This window comes from Calidris pugnax, unplaced genomic scaffold, assembly GCF_001431845.1.
Source record: "Calidris pugnax isolate Ruff unplaced genomic scaffold, ASM143184v1 scaffold11, whole genome shotgun sequence".
Classification (NCBI taxonomy): domain Eukaryota; kingdom Metazoa; phylum Chordata; class Aves; order Charadriiformes; family Scolopacidae; genus Calidris; species Calidris pugnax.
Window position 1 is genome coordinate 8,414,181 of NW_015090803.1, and position 20,963 is coordinate 8,435,143.

At 38.0% G+C, this 20,963-nt stretch overlaps 1 protein-coding gene across 3 annotated transcripts in view; it reads left to right on the forward strand.

Annotated features, from left to right (window-relative positions):
- Positions 1-20,963, forward strand: part of RFTN1 (raftlin, lipid raft linker 1) — a 96,529-nt gene that overhangs the window by 57,145 nt on the left and 18,421 nt on the right. For all 3 annotated transcript variants that reach the window (XM_014937890.1, XM_014937892.1, XM_014937891.1), the window contains exons 5-6: positions 10,440-10,857; positions 14,939-15,142. In XM_014937890.1, coding sequence (XP_014793376.1) covers positions 10,440-10,857; positions 14,939-15,142 — 622 coding nt within the window. The remainder of the gene's footprint in view (positions 1-10,439; positions 10,858-14,938; positions 15,143-20,963) is intronic.

Here is a 20,963-nt window from a genome sequence, read left to right on the forward strand (position 1 = left end):
GGAAAAGCGTGGTTTGAAAATGCTGCAGCTTAACTGAAATCCAAATGCAGATGTCTCCCTTTTATTTTTTTGACTAGACAAGGACCTCTCCCTACTGGTCTGTCCTTAATTGACTCAGAAATTAGGCTGATTTCTTCCAACAAACTTAAGGCTGTACAGACGAATAATTGGTTTTGTGTTTTCAGCAGTGGATGGGTTTAGCTTGGAACACAACTGCCATCTTGAAACACCAGCACCACACATCTTGAAACACTTATCTTGCAGCAAAGTCTGCTGTATGAGACAATGTTTGTTAAATCTTCTCATTGCTGTTCCCTCTGTTCATAGTCTTGGTGAACTTCAGTGAGTGTACAAGTGCCCTTACCAGCACTAGCTCTGAAGGTGACAGTAACATGTCACTCCTTTAGGTGATCCTCTGAACAGCTTCTTTAGTCAGAAGTACCCCAGAAATAATCTTAACTCCTGCAAATGTAGTGACGTTTTTGTTGACATTTATTTTCTAGTAATAACATAGCTGGGCCAATGAAGTGATGGTACCTCTCAGACTTAAGCAAGTGGGACCCCAGGGAGGAATATGCCAACAAAACGCATTGCAGGAACACTGCCACCCATGTACTTACTTGTTCTGGAGTTGCCATCTGAAACAGTGACCACCACTTCTCCCTGGTACAAAGGCAATTTGTGTAGGGAATTGGATTATTTTGAAAGAAAGGCCGTACAATACTAACACTTCTATGAAGACTTCACATCCTACATTGCTGAAAGATCTACCGTATTTGAGCCCTCTTGATGGCTCTATGGAATATATGGTATCAGCTGGTATTTACTGGAATTTTTCTAACTACCTTTTAAAACAGAATATGTTATCAGGAATAGAACTGGCATGAGGAATTAGTATGTTTCAAGTGTTAGTTTATACACTGGAAAGTAATGCACATTACTAGTGACAAGTTTAAACTGTAGCTGATCTTACCCAGTGTACCCTGAAAGGTGAGATGTTTCTCGGAGGGGTTCGATCCCCCCTGCCCGTCATTTGCCTTCACTCCTTTGGAGGAAGCAGCAGGCAGGAGACCGGCTGAGCTGTTGGGTAAGGAACTGCTACACACCCCCTACGACCACAGGTCAGTCTCACTGCGTGTTTCTCCATATTGATGTTCTTATCAAACTACCAAGATGCTTTTCCTGCTCTCTTTGTTTTTTCCTTCCATTCATCTGTAGCTGTTCTGGTGTTGTCATGATAGCTACTATCTTAGTTCATGCACATCGTTTTCTGGAGAGTCATCTGTGTTAAGGCTCTAGTTGGTGAAGAATTTTTTTATTAGTATTGCTGTTAAAAGGCAACTGAATTCTCCAGCTTCTTTTAAGGTGCTAGGTGGAAGCAGAGTTGGAGTATTTAGGAGGATTTCTGTGTCTCGTATAAAAGAAAAACTGATTGCATATCTGAATTCTAAAGAGCTTTTTAAAAGTTTTCCATAGATGTTCCTAGTCAAGGGAGTGATTCAGCCCAAACTTCTTACATCGTTTATTTCCTACATATTTACTCACATTAGAATGAGCATTTGTCTTATATGATCAAAACAAGGGACTTCACATATCCATATAGTGTGTGAAAGTGATATTAAATGATTTTGAACTCTCAACTTCTGAGTTTTAAAACTCTCTTCAGCATCTAACTGTGAAACGGGAAGAAGATGTGGAAGTTGAGAAATGTGTCATAGGACAAATTTGTCCATAATAATGTTTCCTTTATATATATATAATTATTTGTGTTTGTAAAAGTATGGCAAGCAAATGAGAAGACAGAAGTCTGCAATTTCCTAGAAAAAATGAATGAGAATTGCTAATATTGTAATTATTTTTACTTTTATTTATAATCGCTAAGAAAAATACTGGTTTTTTTATAGCTGTTCCAGTATTTCTGACATTCTTGTGTCTCTCTTTGTCATTTCTTATTCTTCAACTCTTAATCTTGGCATTGAGATTTCTTTTTTAGAACGAGCAAAGAGATGCACTTATGTGTTTTGAAGAGCACTAAAACCCACTGTTGGTGGATTTCTTGACTCTGTTGCTGCAGTCTTACAAGGATCTCATCTGTGAAGTCTCTGATTGCTCTGTTGGTGCCAGGGCTCCTTGGATTGTTCTTGTTATCTTAATCATTACTCTTTACTTCAGATATGTTTTAGCTGGCCTGTTCAGAAATTTCCTGCAGGGTATAAAGTCAGATCAGGTGGCAGTAAAAGACAGAAGAGGGGAAAAATTGAGAATTGAGTCTTTAATATTGCTCAGAGGAGCGTTCTTCAAATGAACAAGCAGTTCAAATTTGCTTCTGTGGCTAGAAAACGACCCCTCTAGAGTACTGTTTATTACCTAGGATTACTATCTAGATGTGATCTCCACCTCTTCTAAAATCATTTCCATCCTTAAAACAAACCAAAAAATCCCACTCCAAAACCTTTGCTCTCCAGGGTATTTGCAAAAGAACAATACAACATTATTTCTTTAGCGCATTGTAATGAAAACCATGGCTGAGCACTTAGCCAACTGCTTTGTTTTCTGCATGTTTTCAGTGCAAACAGAGCCCCAATTTTATTTTTAAGTATTTGGATCTTAGAAGTAGATATGGTCACGAAGCAGAAGTTGAAACTCCACATCAATGGTTCAGCTGTTTGTGATCTGCTGTGATAATATTTATTAAAGTGCATTTTGTTAACATTTTGTAAGTGTATATATAACAAGAGATGGTAAAAAATAGCATATACTGTATTTTAAACAGCCTGGTGTGAAGGGAAACATCTGTTCCTGGTTAAGTTTCTTTCAACTTGTGTTCTTTAGCCTAAGCCCTGTAAGAGTGGTGTTGATATATATCTTCCATGAACATTGCAAAACTATTTTCAGGACTCTCCCAGGAGCCTGGTTGTGCTTTTATAATCCTTTGCCCCCAGCAGCTTTTAGAGTCATCCTCTTGACCAAGATAAAAATAGATGTTATAAAGTATGTAGTTGATGTTTTTAATGATCTGTCTGGTGGGAAAAATAACTTTTTTAAAAAAATAACGATAAATATGATAGTATTTTATGCTGTCTTAAAATAAAATATGGGCAAATTGTTCAAATTGTAATTTTGGCTACAAGTAACAGATGGCTTGATGAAACAATGTGATTTTAAAGAAAACACTCCTTGGTTTATATAAAGATAAAAGACAGTGTTCTGTGAAGTCTGTAAGTTGTATTGTAGTTGTATACTGAATTCTTAATTTTTAAAATACTCCTGTCGTCCTGAACCTTTTAAGTTTTTGTTTGCATTGCTTAGGACCGAGATGGTCTAAACCAGTGTGCCAGTTTTGAGTCACATCAGTGCTAGTTGATCTCAAAGAAGCGACTCTTCTCATGTTCTACAAAGAGCACTGAATTATGTTCATCCATCTAAAAATGACTGTTAGATACAACGCTCAGCCACCCATCTCTATAAGTCTTTATTTCCTCCTTGCTTATGTTCATCCATCAGTGTAGGAGTTTCTCTCAAAAGATTCATACGCAGGACATGGTCTGTGTTTTGAAAATGTCTGTTCTCTAGAGCAGGCGCTTGGAACAGAGTTTCTACAGACTTTTTTTTGGACAGCATATATCAAGTGAGTTGAGTGAGCATAGCTGGCTGCTTTGTAGCAGTTTATCCCAGGTCTAAAACAATTTTTAGAGACTGTATCTTAAACGGCATGGATAAATTAAGGATTTCTTTTCAGAGTTTAGGGCAAGGATGGGAGGACACAGGTATGTTATGTGGCTTTTGGGTAGGTACCACAGTCACTGAATCTTTTTAGCCAGTATCCAACGATGTTCACCCTTTACCAGCTCTGTGAAGGAACAGATGTTAAAATAAGACAATAATTTGAGAAGAATCATCGCACCCAAGACCGCAGAGGATGAGACAGTGTGGTTTCAGGACCTGTCATCTAGTGAGATACGCTGAAAGGAACAAGTGTACTTGGCACCACGCTGCACTATGTGTTTAGTACAGTTATATTGTTCTCAGGAATGAATGTACAGCTAATACAAGCTGAAAAGGAATTTCAAGTTGTTACTCTCATCCCTGCCGTGGCTCCAGTAGCAGGAGACATATAGCTCACTGTAACTTAATAACTCTTGACAGCACTGTCTTAAGAGACTATCTTCTATTTGTCATAGCAGTAGGTTGCCCTAGCTACTTGCTTCACTGTATTTCCCCCTGTTCTGTTGGTAGCTTTCAGTTCCCTTTTGCGGAGGCCGCTACCACTGAGCATGTTGTAAAACTGCAAAGCTTGCTTTCTTTTCCCTGTTCAGTGCCTAGTTGTGCTCCACCACAAACGCAGAGAGAGCTTAAAGTGTCAAGTCAATGGTTCTGTTGAATGCACTGTGTACTGCAAAGATGGAAAGACAGTGTACATTTGTTTCTTCAAGAAACTCATTAGTTTTCAAGTTTGGGGTTTGTTTTTGTATTCTGTTATCTTACCTTGGATCTACCAACTTCATTCTAACAGTCTTTAGATCTAAAGTTCCCAAACAGTAGAATTCTGGTCAAGGTTTTCATTTGAAGCATCAATATAAACACGTTAACAACAGTGCTTAAAGGACACCTCTGTGATTTGGGTTTATGGTAACATTTTTCAAGGCATCCCTCCAGTGTTTGATCCCCAGTGGCCTATTTTTTGTAATTGACAGTGAAAATGCTTGGTCATTTGAAAGCCTGAATGCAGATTGGGATTTGCCTTTCTAAAAGCTACATTTATATTTATTTATATTTATATGAACATGAACTGCCTATCTCAAATTTAGAGCTGGTGAGTGTAAACTGGAAAAGGTTAAAAAGGCATGGGAAGTAAGGTTTAAATGACAAAACATCCTAGACAGAAAGGTTGCATGGTTTGGAAATCTGGAAGTAGTGAAACAGAGTCTCAGACTTAACAGGACTGAGAGAAATGATTAGCAGTTGCTGCTTTGCTGTTTGTTAGTAGAATTACCATTTTTTGTAACTTAATACTGGAGATGCAAAAATGCCTAAGTCACAAAAGTTTTGAGTCATTTAGAAAGAACTAAACCCCTCCTTCAGAACATTAGCTAAGCTTAATTGGTTTTAAAATAAGCAGTAAACTCTTGATGACTGTTGCTGTCTTCTCAGGAAGCAGCATGTGAGACCTACAGAAAATATCAGAGGCAAACTGTCTTAATTTTAAACATCTGTTTTCAGAAGTGAACAAACTAGAAGGGGGATGTTCAGTATTTACATGTAGTACTAAATATTAATGAAGGAGGACACAGTTGGAAGACTTGGATGTCTTGAACATCCTTTTCCAGTTCCAGCTCCTGGTATGCAATACACAGTGTTCCCCTCAAACCACAAGATGATGTTCTTTGCGTGAAGATCCCGGGTGCTATGTCTGTTGTCAAAGGAGATTTGCTTGAATCCTAAAAAGAAGGTAGAAAAATACAGTGATCTTGTTTCTGGTACACATTATGAGGTCTAGTGCCTCTAACATTGTTCTTTTAGAAACCAAATAAACAGACAGACAGTCAAGAATTTATTTTATTGGCTAAGACAGCTTTTGCTTGGCTTAAAAAAAGTTTTAGATAGCTCTGAGCAAAATTAACCCAGCTATTGTTTCAAAGGCCATATGTATTCCCATCAGTAGGACTAAGTAGCAGTTTTTCCCTTAGTTTGCTGCAGAGCTAACTAAATGCATCTGACCATCAGAAGATCAGTTCATTGCACACAGAGAATGTTGTCCTTTATCCAAGCACATTTTTGCTATGTGTGCTCTTCGTAAACTGTTTCTGTTGTTTGGTTTTATATTAGAGGCAGTCCCTTTTTACCAAGTTGCTGTGGCATCCTTTCCATACCTTGTTGTATCATGAACCATATAGCAAACCTATTAATGAAATGTTCAGTCATAATGCCTAGGTTTTGAAGGTATTCTTTTTTACAGATCATCAGGAAGTGTAAGCCCTGAGACCATTTTGGGGCTGGTATAAACTGGAGCGCTCTTACGGTGTTAGTAAAACTGCTTTTCCTCTGGGTGCATCCCAAAAATGTCCAGCTCATGGAATACCTGAGTTAACAGCAATTCCTAGCATTTGTCTTATTAAATCATTTGTTTGAAAATCCTTATCCAAGAGAGATCCTTATTATTAAGTAGTTGTGCATTATTTCCCATGTTTATTGATGTGAGTGGAATACTATCCTGAGCTTGCAGGAGGTGTTTGATTTTCTGTGTGCCATCCCATAGGAGAAATGTACAGAATCTCCCTAAAAGCAATTACCGAAGCTGACAAAAGTCTATGATTCTGTTCAGCATGGGATCTATATCCTTGAGCTTCTGTATTTGTAAGTAGTACCCTCATGCATGCTATGAATAGGAGATTATTATGGAGCTGATAATACAACATGAAGCGCAGAATCACAGACAGTATGTGGACTGTACAATGAACTTGCCAAATCAAATAGATTTGAAAAGAAAACCTGTATGTGGCTGTTCAAAATGAGCTTTCAACCTGGAATCTCTGCACTTCTTTCATGGTTGTGAGGCCTACATTTTAAAAACAAGTAGTTTTCAGAAAGGATTTAATCTTTCGGTCATGTGTGGTTTTACAGAGCTTTAGACTGTCAGCCATTTTCTAATTAGGTAGGGAGCCTTCAAGAGCACCAGAAGTATTAAAAAAGATGGGACATAAATTTGCTACATCAACATAATGTTTAGTGACACTGGTTTGTGCTGCTGATGGTTCCTGCTTTCCAAATGCCATATAAAAATAGCGGTCAGTCAGTTCTGAAATAAACAATAACACTTCACAAATGTTAACAAATGTAAACACTCAAGTGCCCCAGCTAAAATTCAATTAAGGTAGTGACATCAGGGTTGGACACGGTGCTTGTTCCTATTCCTACTAGAGTTAGTGGGAGATTTGATATTTATTTCACAGATAGCAAAGGCTAAATCTGTCATTTTTTTCCCTTCAGGGAAAATGCCAGGTTTGTAATCAAGCAAATTATAGGGATGACATTAAATTCTTTAAATGCCTTGGCCCTCTGTACGCATGAAATTTCACCCCTTCTTTAAGCAGGTTCTATTTTTAAACTGGCATAAATCCAATTTGTTGCAAGCCAGTTATAAACTGATTTGGATGTACCCACTTGGGGGTTTATCCAGGTCAAAATAAATGAGTTAAGTTCTGCTTCTGTTGTTGAACAATAACATCTTTTGTGATGAAAACTTGTTCTTGTGTTTGTGGTTAGTATCATCCAAGCAGTGCTTTGAGGCAATAAAAATGTTTCTGCTCCTATCTGGGGAAAGAACCAAAGAAATTTTTTGTATTATTATTTTAAATTTTGTTGGAATTTACCTTTTAAAGATTTCCCAATGTGTAAAGATGAAATATGTAGTCTGTTTAAAATACAAAAAAGGTCAGTAAAACAATTGAAATTAGTATGAATCACCTAAAGTAAGGGTATTTTTAATCTAGCTTTTTTTCTGATGTGGTAGGTGGTGGAGATGCAGTTGCTCTGCTCTTTATGCTTTTTCCTCTCATTTAGTCACACAGCATAGTATGGCAAGGACCTTTGTTAGTACTTTTGTTAGTGCTCTAAACTGGCACATAAAGACAAGTAATTGTAGTATCTATCCAATCTGGAATATGTTCTGGGTGACCCTGTCAGAGTAGCATCATGCTGTTCCTATTCAGTGTGGCTTTCCCCCAGCTTTCTCCCATGCATTGCCCTCTTACTGATTCCCAGCACTGCATCTGCTAAGATGGTTTCCCAAAATGCTGGAACAGACCTGCCTGTCTATGTGTACCACCACTGGATGCCTCAAAGGGTCCAGAAACCCCAGGTGCCTGGTAGAAACAGCCTTTCTGCCCTGTGTAGCTCCTGGGCACAACCTGTCTGTGTACTGATGCTTGGGCTTGTTTAAGTCTGGGTTGTTGGGTTGTTGGGTTTTTTTTGGTTTTTTGTTTTTTTTTTTATAGTTCTCATATTTAGTATTTCAAATACAGTGAACAGAAAATGTGAATGTGTACTGGATGGCATAATTCATTCTGGATGTGAAGGCAACTAAAATCTTGTACTATTTAAGCTCTCAACAGGATGCTGAAATATCAGCATCCTGTTGAAGATGTTCGGGCTTTATACTTTATTTATGATGAGAACTAGCCTCTTCATGGTTTTGTGGAAAGTTGGAAGGAAAGACTGTTTGCGTCTGCTGATACATCACTTTGCTGTTCTGCAGATTACATGGCACTGTTGATGTAACATTTCCTGCTAAATTGGCTTTATTGAAAATAATGGAATGCTTGCTTCTCCCTTATGTAATTGGGAAAATTTGAAATATAGGTTTAAATAAGATTTTGTATTCTGGATACTGCTGATTAACTTGCTGAGAGAGGATCTTGAAGGTACATTATCTTTTTGCCATCTTTCTGCTAAACTATTAGGCTATTTCGGCTTACACTGTCATTCAGTCCTTAGTTCCTCCTATTTCCATTCTGAGAACAAGAGCCTCAGAAAAAAACCTTGGAATCAGGTATTCCTTAGAACAAACACTTTCTTTTTTTTTTTTGAGTGAGCCAAGGCTGTAAAGCACTGCTACAGTAACTGTAGCAAATTACATCCAAATAACAGCGTGGGAGAGTGGTTTAGATTGACAAGCAGTCTTTATTGACTAGGACCAGTATAATTACTGCATATGTACTATCAAACTTTAAACAGTTCCACGCTCAGTTAAATTTCTATAATTAGCTGCCCTGCAACCTACTAGTCAAATGTAGTGGTGTGTCTGTCGATTAGTGATGAGAGATGAATTGAATTTGTAACTCTATCGTTGTGTAAAGAAGTATTTATAAAATTACAACAGGGATTCAGAACCATTAAGCAAGTTATGAATGCATCTATCCTTGACATTCACTTAAACCTTTCTGAGCAGGCTTGTTACATGCTAACTTTCTTTATAGACAGATAGTCATTTATCAGGGTACTAATAGTAGTATTTTTATTTGGAGGTTATTGTCCTCTTTAGTTAAGTCAGCATCCCATCGTTGCCAGATTAAACACCTGTGAAGAGTGTTGCCTTGTTTCCTGGAGAGCTCTGTTCAAGTTCCTGTGATCACGAAATCAAGAGTTAATTTAACATGGAAAATACAATAGTGGTTTGAAAGAGGAAGTTCTTGTTGTTGCTCAGGTATCATCTGTAGGTTTGTGTGTTCAGAACAGTAACACGTTACCAGGAAGTAGATGATTTATAAAAAAAAAACAAACAACCAAAAAAACGGGTAGGGAAGATGCAGAAATGAGTTTCCTCTTAGATTAAAAAAAAAAATAAAAAAACTTACAAGATTCTTCCTATTTATTTGCTGTTGAAAAAAAGGCCTGAACTGTTTCACATAAGTTCATACTAAATTGGACTTCGGAGAATAATTAAGACACTTTAACTCTGTGGAATTACATGGTATGCAGAGAAATTGAAATTATTTCTCTGTTCTCAAGGCATTTCTTTTTGAAATACTTATGTGTGCTTAGACTTTATATTATATGTAGGGTATACATTACGTGAAAACCTTTCCTTCTTGGTGGGTGATTTTGGTAAATGAATCAGGAGACACTCGTGTTCGCAGAAGCCTGGCTGTCACTGCAGCTTCTCTGGGGTTTGAGGAGTGTGAGGCTGGTGACTTGAGTGGATGGTGCACCCGTAGTGCTGAGTCTGCCTAAAAGAGATTTCTCTTTCTGCTTTGTCTCAAAACTTCCTTAGTTAATTCCAGTTTTATCTAATTGTCATTACTACTAGCCTAATGCTTTTTTCTTAGTATCTGTTGTGATTTGATTCCTTAATTTTCCTCCTTTACCTAAAGTGTAAAGGATTAATAATAACGCCTCTTTTTTCCATTTTTCTTCTTCTTAGCTCATCTCACACATTTTTCCATTGCGAGTTGTTATAATGGTGTTACAACTCTTGTTATAATGGTGCATATAACAGACAGAATTAATAACCTTTTCCTTGCATAAAAGTCATAATCGCATACCTAATACAGCAAAAGATGTAATATTAAGTCTCTGGCTTCATAACGTTGATACTAAAACTTTGTGTAAGTAATACCACTTCTGGTAATTTAGCATAAATAAACTTTTCAAACAGATACTTTATCCCTTGTGAAGACATATGCAGGCATTTTTTCTCTCTTTTTTTTTCTTTTTTCTTTTTTTTTTCTCCACCTCCACATTATTTTAGATGATTTAAGAAAGTTTTCATCCTGCTCCTCTAGAATGTAACTTTTTATGTAAATGTAATACGACAATTTCTTGTGGTAGTGGACAAAAGTAGCAAAATGACATGCTAGCTGCATTGAAGGGTGTTATTTTCTGTATTTCTGTTTAGCTAAGACAGCTTGACAGTTAAAAATCTAATCTTCTTTGACTTGTAGATTCAAGATGCTGCAAGTCAAGGCATGAAATTTGTTGGAATTATACCTCAGTACCATTCCCAAAAGAACTGTCTTGTCAGCACCTCCCTGACACCCACCAGTAACAACTCTGTGCAATCAAGAGATAATGTTTCAAATTATCCCGAGGATCACGCTTCACCGGATGGTGAGAAAATAGATGGCATTAATGGATGCAATACTCCAGCACCGAGTGAGGAAAGTGCTGACCAATGTGCCACATCCAGGGAGGGCTGGAGAGGTGAAGGACAGGCTGAGGAAGAGCTGAATCTCAAGTCTGTGAAGGGAAAGGAAGAGCAGTTTCAACCCGCGAACCCAAGTGTAAGAGAAGCAGCAGACAAGCCGAATGGACTTGCAGAGAATGAAACACCAGCACGATACTTAAAACCACTTACTGGCAGTAAGTATTGTAGTGACCTTTCATACGTAAAAGACAAGCTAAAATTGCCTCAATTATGTTCCCAGCTCCTCTAGTGGGGGGTGGGGATGCGGGGAGGACCTTACCACTGTAATCGCGATGAAAAGATGCACCAAGTGAGCCACTTAACCTGATTTCAACAGGGTTACACAGTTCACCATGACTGAGCTAAGTCAGATGGCAAATGAAGAGATGATGTAAGCGGGTGCAAGTTTCTTACAGTCCGTTTGTGTGCCTGAGCCTACAGACTTACTTTTGTCTGCTGTTCATCCGAGTTGGTTCTTTTTTTGTATTTGTTGTGATAACCTGAGAGCTCTTGATCTTTGCATCCTTTTTGTCCATTTGAATAAAAAGCCCTGCTAATCTGCCTGAAAAGGTTATGCAGCAATAGAAGGAATAAGTCACAAAGGCTTATCACAGTTGGCCCCTTTGTAGCAGGTAGACAGCTAGCTGAAATTAAACCACATCAGGAACAGCAGGAGTATATGTAATCTGGACTCTGAAGTTCCTTTGTATCCTATAGTCAGGCTACAGTCTGAATTGCGATTACTGGAAAGCAGCAGTTATTTTGGTAATGGCTCATGTTTGCTAATTTATAATAAAGGTCCTCTTGGTAATCATGCTCCTAATAATTTGCCTTCCAGTTCTCCTATTTTTGTAAGACTATTCTTCATATACCAATTTTATTTCTTTCATTTCTTTGACATATTTCTCCTCAGGTGTGCTTTCCATTTTTAAATGTGATTTTATGCCATCAAAAAGAAGTCTCAGCTGAGGTCTCAAAATACCATCCTTAAGGTGTTTGTTGCTTGGACGTTACTTCAGTAGCAGGAATTGTAGTTCAAAATAGGACGGAGACCAGAGTAATTTAGAAAATGAAAAGTCATCAGAAAAAATATTCTTGTCCCATTTCCAGTTTGAACCTCAAAATATTTTTCTTTCCTATGTTTGCTTAAATCCTAGAAAACAGTGTGTACACTCATTTCTCTTACCGCTTTGCTTATTTTCTTTACAAGCCACAAATCTATGTAAGAAAATTCCGTCTACATTCCTTTCATCTGGTACTGTCCTTGACTTTAATTTATCCCTATTCTTTATGTCTTACATAGATTCAGTGAAACAATCCTACCCCTTTGGGGATTTTGTGTGTAGAGAATGACTTTGCATTGTACCCTCTTTGGACTATTGTCTTGGTTTCCGTTGTATTTTGGTGGAATTAGCTTTTTGCATCAGATTTGGATCACACTCCAGTAACCTTTCACCATACTTTCTTCAAATTTTTGTTGGGCAAGGAGACAGCCAGATTGCAGTCAAAGCACAGCTATTATTTGAGTAATTTGTTCTGGTTTACACTAGAATCTTACACATCATAAAACTTCTCTTAGTTTTATAGTTCTAAATTACTTATCTCCAAGTCTAATCAGACCAGTTCTTTCTCCTTTTAATATCTGTCTTTAGGAGAGTTAACCTAACAAGTTTAATTATCCTTTTGATGCTATTCTCCATACTGAACAGTGGAAAGCTTTTGCTACAAGTAACCACATTCTTCATATTTCTGCATAACGTGAAGCTGATCACCTCCAATCTTCCCAACGTCTGTCTGTCTGTAACACCCCAGGATTTTATTACAGCTGCTGATTTGCCAGATAAGAGGTTTTATTTTAAAAATGCCTCTAGTTTCCTTATTTGTCTTTCTTTCTCTGAGTGCTTTTTGGCTTTATTTATTTCTCTACAGTTTTTTAATTGGTGAGTTATGCAAATACTTTCCAAGATTGAAGGTCTGAGAAAGCAGTTTTATGTGGCAGTTCATCTATACTAGGATTTTCCCAAATCTATTGCCTGTACAACATTGCTGATTTCTTTATTACTCTTGTATGAATTTTTGTTATTACAGCACTCCCTTTTCCTCCCATGGAAAATGTATTTCAGTCTTTGGCAGCAGTTCTCCATCCTTCCTTGGGAACATAAAGATAGAAAGCATCAGGTGTTTTTCTTTTCCAGTTAGCCTACTTATTCCATAGGAAGTTAGTACTCTTGAACTCCATCTTCCCTACATAAAACTTCAGAAAAAAAATGTAATATTTCTTACTATTTGTGGAATCTTAATGTTTTCTTTATTTTAGGTTTTATATTATTCAAGTGTTATTTTTCTGCTTCTCCATTGTTTGGGTTTTTTTTCCTGAATATTTTGTAGTGCTTACTCAGTTTCCCTTTTACTAAAGGGCTCTTCAATGCAGTGTTGAAAATTATTTGCTTGTGAACAAGGCACGAATATTCCAAGGGTATGTTCAAAAGTGCCATGTTACCTAGAGCCAAACCAAAGGTGTCTGTGTCCATGCTTGGGCAGCCAGGCTTGCTGGTGAAAACTGTTGTCAACAGTGACTTTTGAAGGGTGGTTAGTACTGCTGTACTAAACACTCAATAATGGTGACAAACAAAGTCAACCACTGAAAGACTCCCATGCATTTTAAATGCATTTTGTCAACAGCCCAGTCTCAAATTTGATTTATCATTTCCCTATAGGTTTCCAGTTCCATGATCTGCTATTCTTAATGTAACATCTTCATTTATACCGAAAAGGTCTCCATTTCCAACATGAGTCTATTTTGGGGGTCAGAATCAAAATGATTATAGAAGTTTTCTGTGTATGCTCTTCTGAGTTAGGATTATCATAATTTTGTTCTTTCTAAACAAGTGATAAACAGCAAGAGGATTCTTTTCAACAATTTATTTCTTTCTACTCTATTTGAAATCAACAGTTCATGTCTGAGATCATTAGGTCTCTCTTTCACGTTTGGTTACAGCATGAGCTTCCTGCTCTCTTCTCCAAGTGCTGCCAGCCTGGCTCTGAGCGGCTCCCTCTGATACCTTCTTCAACTTAACTCTACTTGCTCAGTGAAGTTTGCTAGCGAGCAGTCTTAACATTTCTCTTGACATGTCTTTCTTTACTTTAATACTTGAGATTATAATATTATAACTTGAAAACAAGAGGAGCTTATTGAATGAGTGTATTTCATATAATGTCTTTACCTTTTAAATTAGGTTATTTTGGGAGAATTTTTGGCATTTGGAAGTCAATAGAAATTTTTACCATTGATTTCCGTGTCCATTAATAAGTAAAATATTAATGTCCAACGGTTTTTTATTGGTAATTCTACTGATGGTTGTACCCTTCTGAGAATTTGGAAGGTGTATCTGCACTTAAACTTGTTTCCAAAGTTTTAGGGCTGTGAAAACTCAGCTTTGCTGTCAACAATGACTTTCTTGTGGTGATAAGGCCACATTAACTGCTGCTGTGGTATACTAGGGGAGGTATGGAGCGGAGTCTAGGAAACGGTCTCATTTGTAAAACCCTTCACAATTCTACTTTTCAAAGTTCATTTACTGTTGCGTTAATGTCTCGCCTTGGCTCAGACCCAGAGTAAATCAACCAACCAGCTAATGTCATATCTACAGTAATGTTTCATCGCATTTTCTTCAGATGAGGCTATTCCTTGCTGTTTCTGTGCCATTGTATTATCAAAACCAAGTTATTTAATACTTCAGTTTAATTGCCATGATGGAACGGAATGCAGTTTCTTCTAAATTTGCAGGAAGATTTTGTATTCAAACTGTCCTGAGTGTCACAGCTCTTTTAACAGTTCATTCAGTAGAAGAATACAGGTACTCTGAGCATTATTTTTTAGTGATTTTTGTGACTGCTACAGTACTTAAAGCAGTTTGTGGAGTATGTTTTCCTGCCTTGGTTTACACTGATAACTCCAGTAGGGAAATTATCCATTAGTACTCAGGTATTTCTGTCTTTAAATGTTTTATTATCAGCAGTGAATCCACAATTAGTAACAAATTCTGTAACAGCAATTAAAAAATTGTGTTGGGTTTGGGACCCTACTGTGTTGGGCACTGCAGAAATGTATTCAGGAGATAACCATGACCCAAAGTATTTGTTGCAGTTGCACAGTGTAATTAGGGAAGGGCAAACAGTGGCTTATACATTGCTTTAGCTGAAATATCATAAAGTGGTTGTTGCATTATGCCTTTTTTTTTTTTTACTTTTTGGTAGAAGCAGAGATCTTCGCTCTCTTCAACAAGCCAAAAACCCCACAAAGATGCAGCCAGTATTACACAGTGACTATCCCTATGAGGATCTCCAGGAATGGGCAGACTGTCAACAGCTTGGAAGCAAATTGGCTGGAGCACATGACAGATCACTTCAGGAAAGGAGGCTCATTGGTAAATGCCATCTTCAGCCTTGGAATGGTAAATGGTATGGAAATTACAGAAAGCATTACGCTGTGATTATTTTCCTTTCTCCTCTAATAGAGGTCATTATCTTTGAAGAGAAGACATTTGGGAGGTGCTTTAATATAGGCTAGGGGCAGATTTGGTTTAGATCAACCTATTTCAGTGAAATGGAATGAAAGCAGAGGAAATATTTTGGCATTTGAATAAGGAAAACAGATCATGTCTTGTATTTTATAAACGTACTAGAGATGACCCTGTAATTGCAGGAGTACACAGAGTTAATAAACAGTACCAAGTAAAATGAATTAAACTAATAAGATTGTAAAGCAGATGACATAAATGGAAGAGTGGGTTTCTTCTTAGCCGCCCGGCCACACACTGCAGCTGGGTCTGATTGAAGGTCAATGTAAGGACTCTCTGGTTTCATCTGTCCAATGTGTAGCCAGTCACTCCCAGTTCTTCCAGAGACTCCTTCCACCTTGATGGCACAATGTTTTATAAAATAGTCTTCTGTGTTTGTTTCACCCTAGCTAGTGTGTTCAAATAAGTGATGATTAAATGCTGGTCTTAAATTATGAAGCGAAGATTAAAATCCAGATTTTTGCATGTTGTGAAAATGTGACACTGAATCCAGCTTAATATTGTAGCCAGTCTGGACTACACAACGTGGCCACCATGGTGTCTCTGAAGACAAGCCTGCTGTACAAAGAAAAACTTTGGTGCATAGTAGGGATCTGAGACACATAACAAAGGGACCACAAAAACAAACCAAGGGAAGTACTTGAACATAAAAATGTTGGAAGTTACAACCAGATTAATTTTACTGGAATATTTCGTGACTAGTGTACTTCATGGTTAAAGTGCTTATGGCTGAATCTTTCACCTAATTTTGGTTTGTTTTGCATTCTTCAAAAGGAATGTGGTAACCCATAGATTGGGCACTGCTACTAACATTCATGGGTTTATGCCTTAAAATTATAGGGGAACTGCTTCCAGAGCATCTTCTTCCCATTTTGTGCTGGTCAGAATTCCAGGATCCATAATAAAACACAGTAATGTGAGTCGGTTCTGGTAAAAGTCAATCAGGAAATTAACAGGCAATCCTAATTTTTCATTTTGCAAGCAAGTAGCAAAAAAAGGAAGGTCTAAAGTTCAGTTGATGGAATGCTTTCACACAGCTTCCTGGAAAGCCTTGTAATTGCTAGTTAACTTACTTAAAAACAAATGTTCATTTACTTTATGTGTATAAATTGCAACTCATAGAGCAAATCTAATTGGCTCTATCAGGCCCGGTGTTTTCTTTAATAAAAACTGCTTATCAGTGCACTCTAAAATGCTTTAAACATAGCATTTTTCTGTTATTTAAAGTTCTAGAGTTCATTTACATAACAGAGGCCTGGGGGAAGTTCATGTACTTGGATACCAGAGTGAGGAGGGCTGGATAACTGCCTGCAGACATAGATAAAGTAGGCTGGAATGATGACAGTAAAGTTTCAACGTAAACAGGATGATGAATTGTATAAAAGTGGGCAGATTCTGGATTAAGTTAGATGAGAGATTGAAAATGAACAATTAATGAACATTTTTATTAGGTTTTACAGTTACAGATTTAGAGGTCAAAAAGCTCAGTTAAGGTTTCTAAAAGTGTATGAATTAGAATACGTTAAAACACTGTGAACGTGCCTGTGCTATTAGGAGAACTTTTGCTAAGAACATCTGTAAGTTGCTGTCAGTTGCCGTTAAATGTTTATGATTTAAATTACAAAATTTTCCTGTGCTTCAGAGAAACGGAACAGCTTTTTCACTCATATGCCAACCAGTACAAAACAACCCAGGGGAGGGAGGAAGGGAGGGGGAAGGAAGAGGGGACTGAGGGCTTCTCAGTTCCTTACTTTTTTCTAGACCTTTACGACAGCCTGTCCAGCTCCTTGTAGCTGCTTTCCTTATTCACTGATTAATCCTCTTCCAAATTAAGGTAATATTAGCATACTTTCTTTAATTGGTTGTATCACATTTCTTTGTTCTGGGGGCTGGTTTTCTCTTTGGCTTAAAGTATGAATTCATTATTTTGCTTATTAGACTTAAAAGCAGGGTTATTATCTTCTTTTCCCCCATGTCCTTGGAATGCCCAATGAAGTGAAGATTTCCAGATTGTCAGTAGTCATAAATCTGTTTCTTCCTTCTGCCAACAGTTTATTAATTAGTCTTTAAAAGAGTTTTAAAGTTCACTGATAACAATTGTTTCTTTTTGCTTATTGTACCAGATAATTATAAACAGAAATATAGCACAGTTGCAAATTACAATATGTAAACCACACAGAGTTACACCATATATTAAATGTATTCAGATTTTGCTAGTAAGTTAGAAACAGCAGCTTGCTTGGCTCTTCAACATTCACAGATGTTGACAAATAACAGTTACTTAGATTTGGAGTCCAGTTATTTGATGGTGTTTTTCATCCAACTGGAGTCACTGCTAATTCTGCCTGTAGTCCTGGGTGTAAGCTGGTCATGCCTAGTGATCTCAAGTGATCATAGGACTTCACCCGTGCCCCTTTCTAGTGAGAAGTGGAGGCTGTAGCAGCAAGCTCCAGATTAATACCACTGCAAATGGAAAGGATGTGGGCTCTCTTCCCTTCCTATGACAGCCAGTCTCCAATCAGCACTGTAAGAAGATGAGAGTGAGGAGGGCAGAAGAGTCAAAGCTCAGGTTATGTTTTGATGTCTTAACAGAGTAATCACAAGCCTGCTCTCTTGAGTTGTTTTGAACTGCAGGTCTTTAAATGCCTGGCATTCTTGTATTTGTTTTACCATTCTGTCTGTGAGTTTCCTGCCTTTCAAACTTAGAAAAAGCCAGGCAACCAACCAGAAAACATTGACAGTACTTAAAGCAAATGAAACAAAATGTGAGACGCTCGGAAGAGGAAAATAGGTATTTTTTTAGAGGGTCAGATTGATTGTCTCTGTTATATTCACACTGCCTCTGACAGAGTTAAATCAGTGATGCATTTTGCCAATTATAGTCACCTTATCCACTGAAGTGGCTGGGATTTTTATCATCCATATGGAATTATTTTTATCTGTGGGTACTGAAGGTGAAAAGACTCAAGAGGAGGGAGGAATATAAATATGAAGCAAAAGCCAAGATTCAAGTCACATGCCACACAAAGCCACAGATAGCTAGTTTTCCTCATTCAGAACAATGGCAGCCTAAAGGTTAGTTTCCTGGATAAGGGAGATTTGTAGTTCAAAAACAACAAGGGGAAAATTGCCCACTAGGAAAGCTGTCATGGTAAAGTAAGAAATCTTTTCCCTTATATCTCTTGTAAATCAGAAGCAAGAACATCAAAATAGCTTTTTGTCAACCAAGCTACATCAAATATTTATACAAGCCAGTGAAAATAGCTTTTTGTGCACAGTAGGATACCTTAATAAAAAATGCAGTGGTAATGGAACGTTTTCAGAGGAAGGACAGTGATTGTAACCTTTGCATTCAGAGCCTTTTCTTTAAGGAAGAGTGAAGATATGTCAGTTCAAGAGTAGAGATTGGGAAATGATACCACAAACAGCAAAGTCAAAAAGGTTTGTTTTATTGGCATTCCTTACTGCCCTATTGCAAATGAACTAACATTTGATTTTAGTAAAGACCTTTTTAATGTAGGCTAAGTTCCATGAGCTAAATCTTGTTAAACAAAGAGATTATCCAAAGAGAATACAACTTTATCAGAATCAGGAAATACTTTGCATGAGAAACAGTGGAAACTGGAAAGACCAACTCACCGTCTGAAGCTTTGGATGACTGATCTTTGTAGATAGGTTAGGTAAGATTCATCTGAATAAATGTAAGCATCTGGCCTGCAGGTATCTACATATGAGTAATCACCCAGAAGTTGCCACTATAATCAGTTGAGATCTTGGCCTAGACCATTATAGTCAGTAGGATTTGTGTTGTGATGCACCTCATCCTACATCAGACATCTAAAAGAGATCACGTAGATTGGAGTGGGTGATTTAGTCACAGCAGACCTGGGTAAGACTGAGGTACTCAGTGCCTCCTTTGCCTTAGTCTTCACTGATGCAGTCTTCCAGTCCTCTGAGCTCAATGGCAAGGTTCAAGGAGGTTCAGGAGTAGCAGCAGTGGATGAAGATCAAGACAGGGATCGCTTGAATTCCTGAGATGGAATGGTCTGCATCCAGGGGTGCTGGCAGAGCTGGCTGGTGTCATAACAAGGCCACTGTTAGTTACCTTTGAAAGATCACGGACATTGGGGGAAGTTTCCAACACTTAAGAAAGGTAAAGTTTGCATCCATCTTTAAACAAAGGCCAAAAGGACAATCCAGGGACCTAGGGGGTGGTCAGCCTCACTTATTCCTGGGTAAATCACTGAGTCCTCTTTGAACACATTTCTTGACACATGAAGGAGATGAAAGTGACTGGGGACAGTCAGTATAGATTTAACAAGAGTAAATCATACTTGATGAAACTGATTGTCTTCTGTGATAAAATCAGTGGATTTGTGAATGAAGGGAAAGCAGTAGATGTCGTTTTGGGTGAATTCATTAAGAAGGTTTGCCATTGGCTCCCACAATATTTTTGTGTCCAAGTTAGGACCTTGCAGCCTTCATGGGACTAGTTGTCCTCCCATCTTCAATGGCTAGGCTCAGGGGGTGGCAGTTAATAGGTTGTCGGTTTTCCCCTTCCAGTTTTCTCATTTTCTATAGGTTTCTTTCCTGGCCAAAAGGGTAATGGATTTTAGGATTGGCTGGATATAGTATTCAACAGTAATCATTATACATTCAATAAGGAAATGCAGTCGAGCTTGTCTGCAGCCTGTAGGGTCTCACCAGCTCAGCTATTAGTTTCTAAAACATTACATATGTGCCATAATGTTCACATATGTGGAAGCTGTGAACTGCGCGAGTGGAATGCGCAGCAGAGCGAAACATAAAGGATGATTTACGAGTCAGTGTAAACACATGCATGCTGATTGTGTTTTGATCGCTTATTAATTAGCTGGCAAACGCGTGGGGTGAGCTCAAGCTGCGGTTGTGCCAACAGTGCGACTCTGAGTTTCATGAAAGAATTGACGGTAGAGGAGCGGTACAGCAACGCTGCATAGAGCTTCCTGGAGGGACCTGGGTGTCTCTGTCTGATTGCAGCCTTAGGTCCTGCCCTGTCATCCCTGCTTTGGGAAATTAAAGGGCTATTTGTACATTATGCATTCTAGAATATATTTGGATATGGGTGTGGGTGTTGGAACATGACAGATTACACAGAAGTTGAGTTGATTCTGGCTTTGGAATGTGGAGTCTAACAAAGTGCCATTTCTGAATGAAATGCTATCATTAGCTCTTGAACCCATTTGTATGCAGCAAGCTTGCTCTTGCTGTGTTTTCTAATCTGCAACCCAGCTACTTAGTGATCTGGCCTGTTATTTCATAACAAAAATATCTGTTCTCCTCACTCAGATGAAAAATTCATGTAGATGACAGCAGTTGCTCCTTTGTAGTCCTCCTTGGAGCGATGTGTGATTCTGGCCTACTGTAGTGGTGAGGAGTCTTCATCCCTCTTTATTCTAGATGGACTTGCAGGAAACCTGTCTGGGGAGATAGTCAGCTTGAAAGTACACAGTGTATTTGTATACTTCTTTGAGTCTCCCAGTCTGGTTTACAACTTCTGTCCTTCACAACCAAAATGAAAAAAAATAATAAAATCCTGTTGTAGTTTAGGTAGGAGTATTTGCATCTGCTCACTTAGAACTTAATAACTTGATGGAAACTGCAGCAGGAGAGAGTAGTGGAGCGTGCAAATGGCAGCAAAGGGATGTGCAAATGCTTGATGC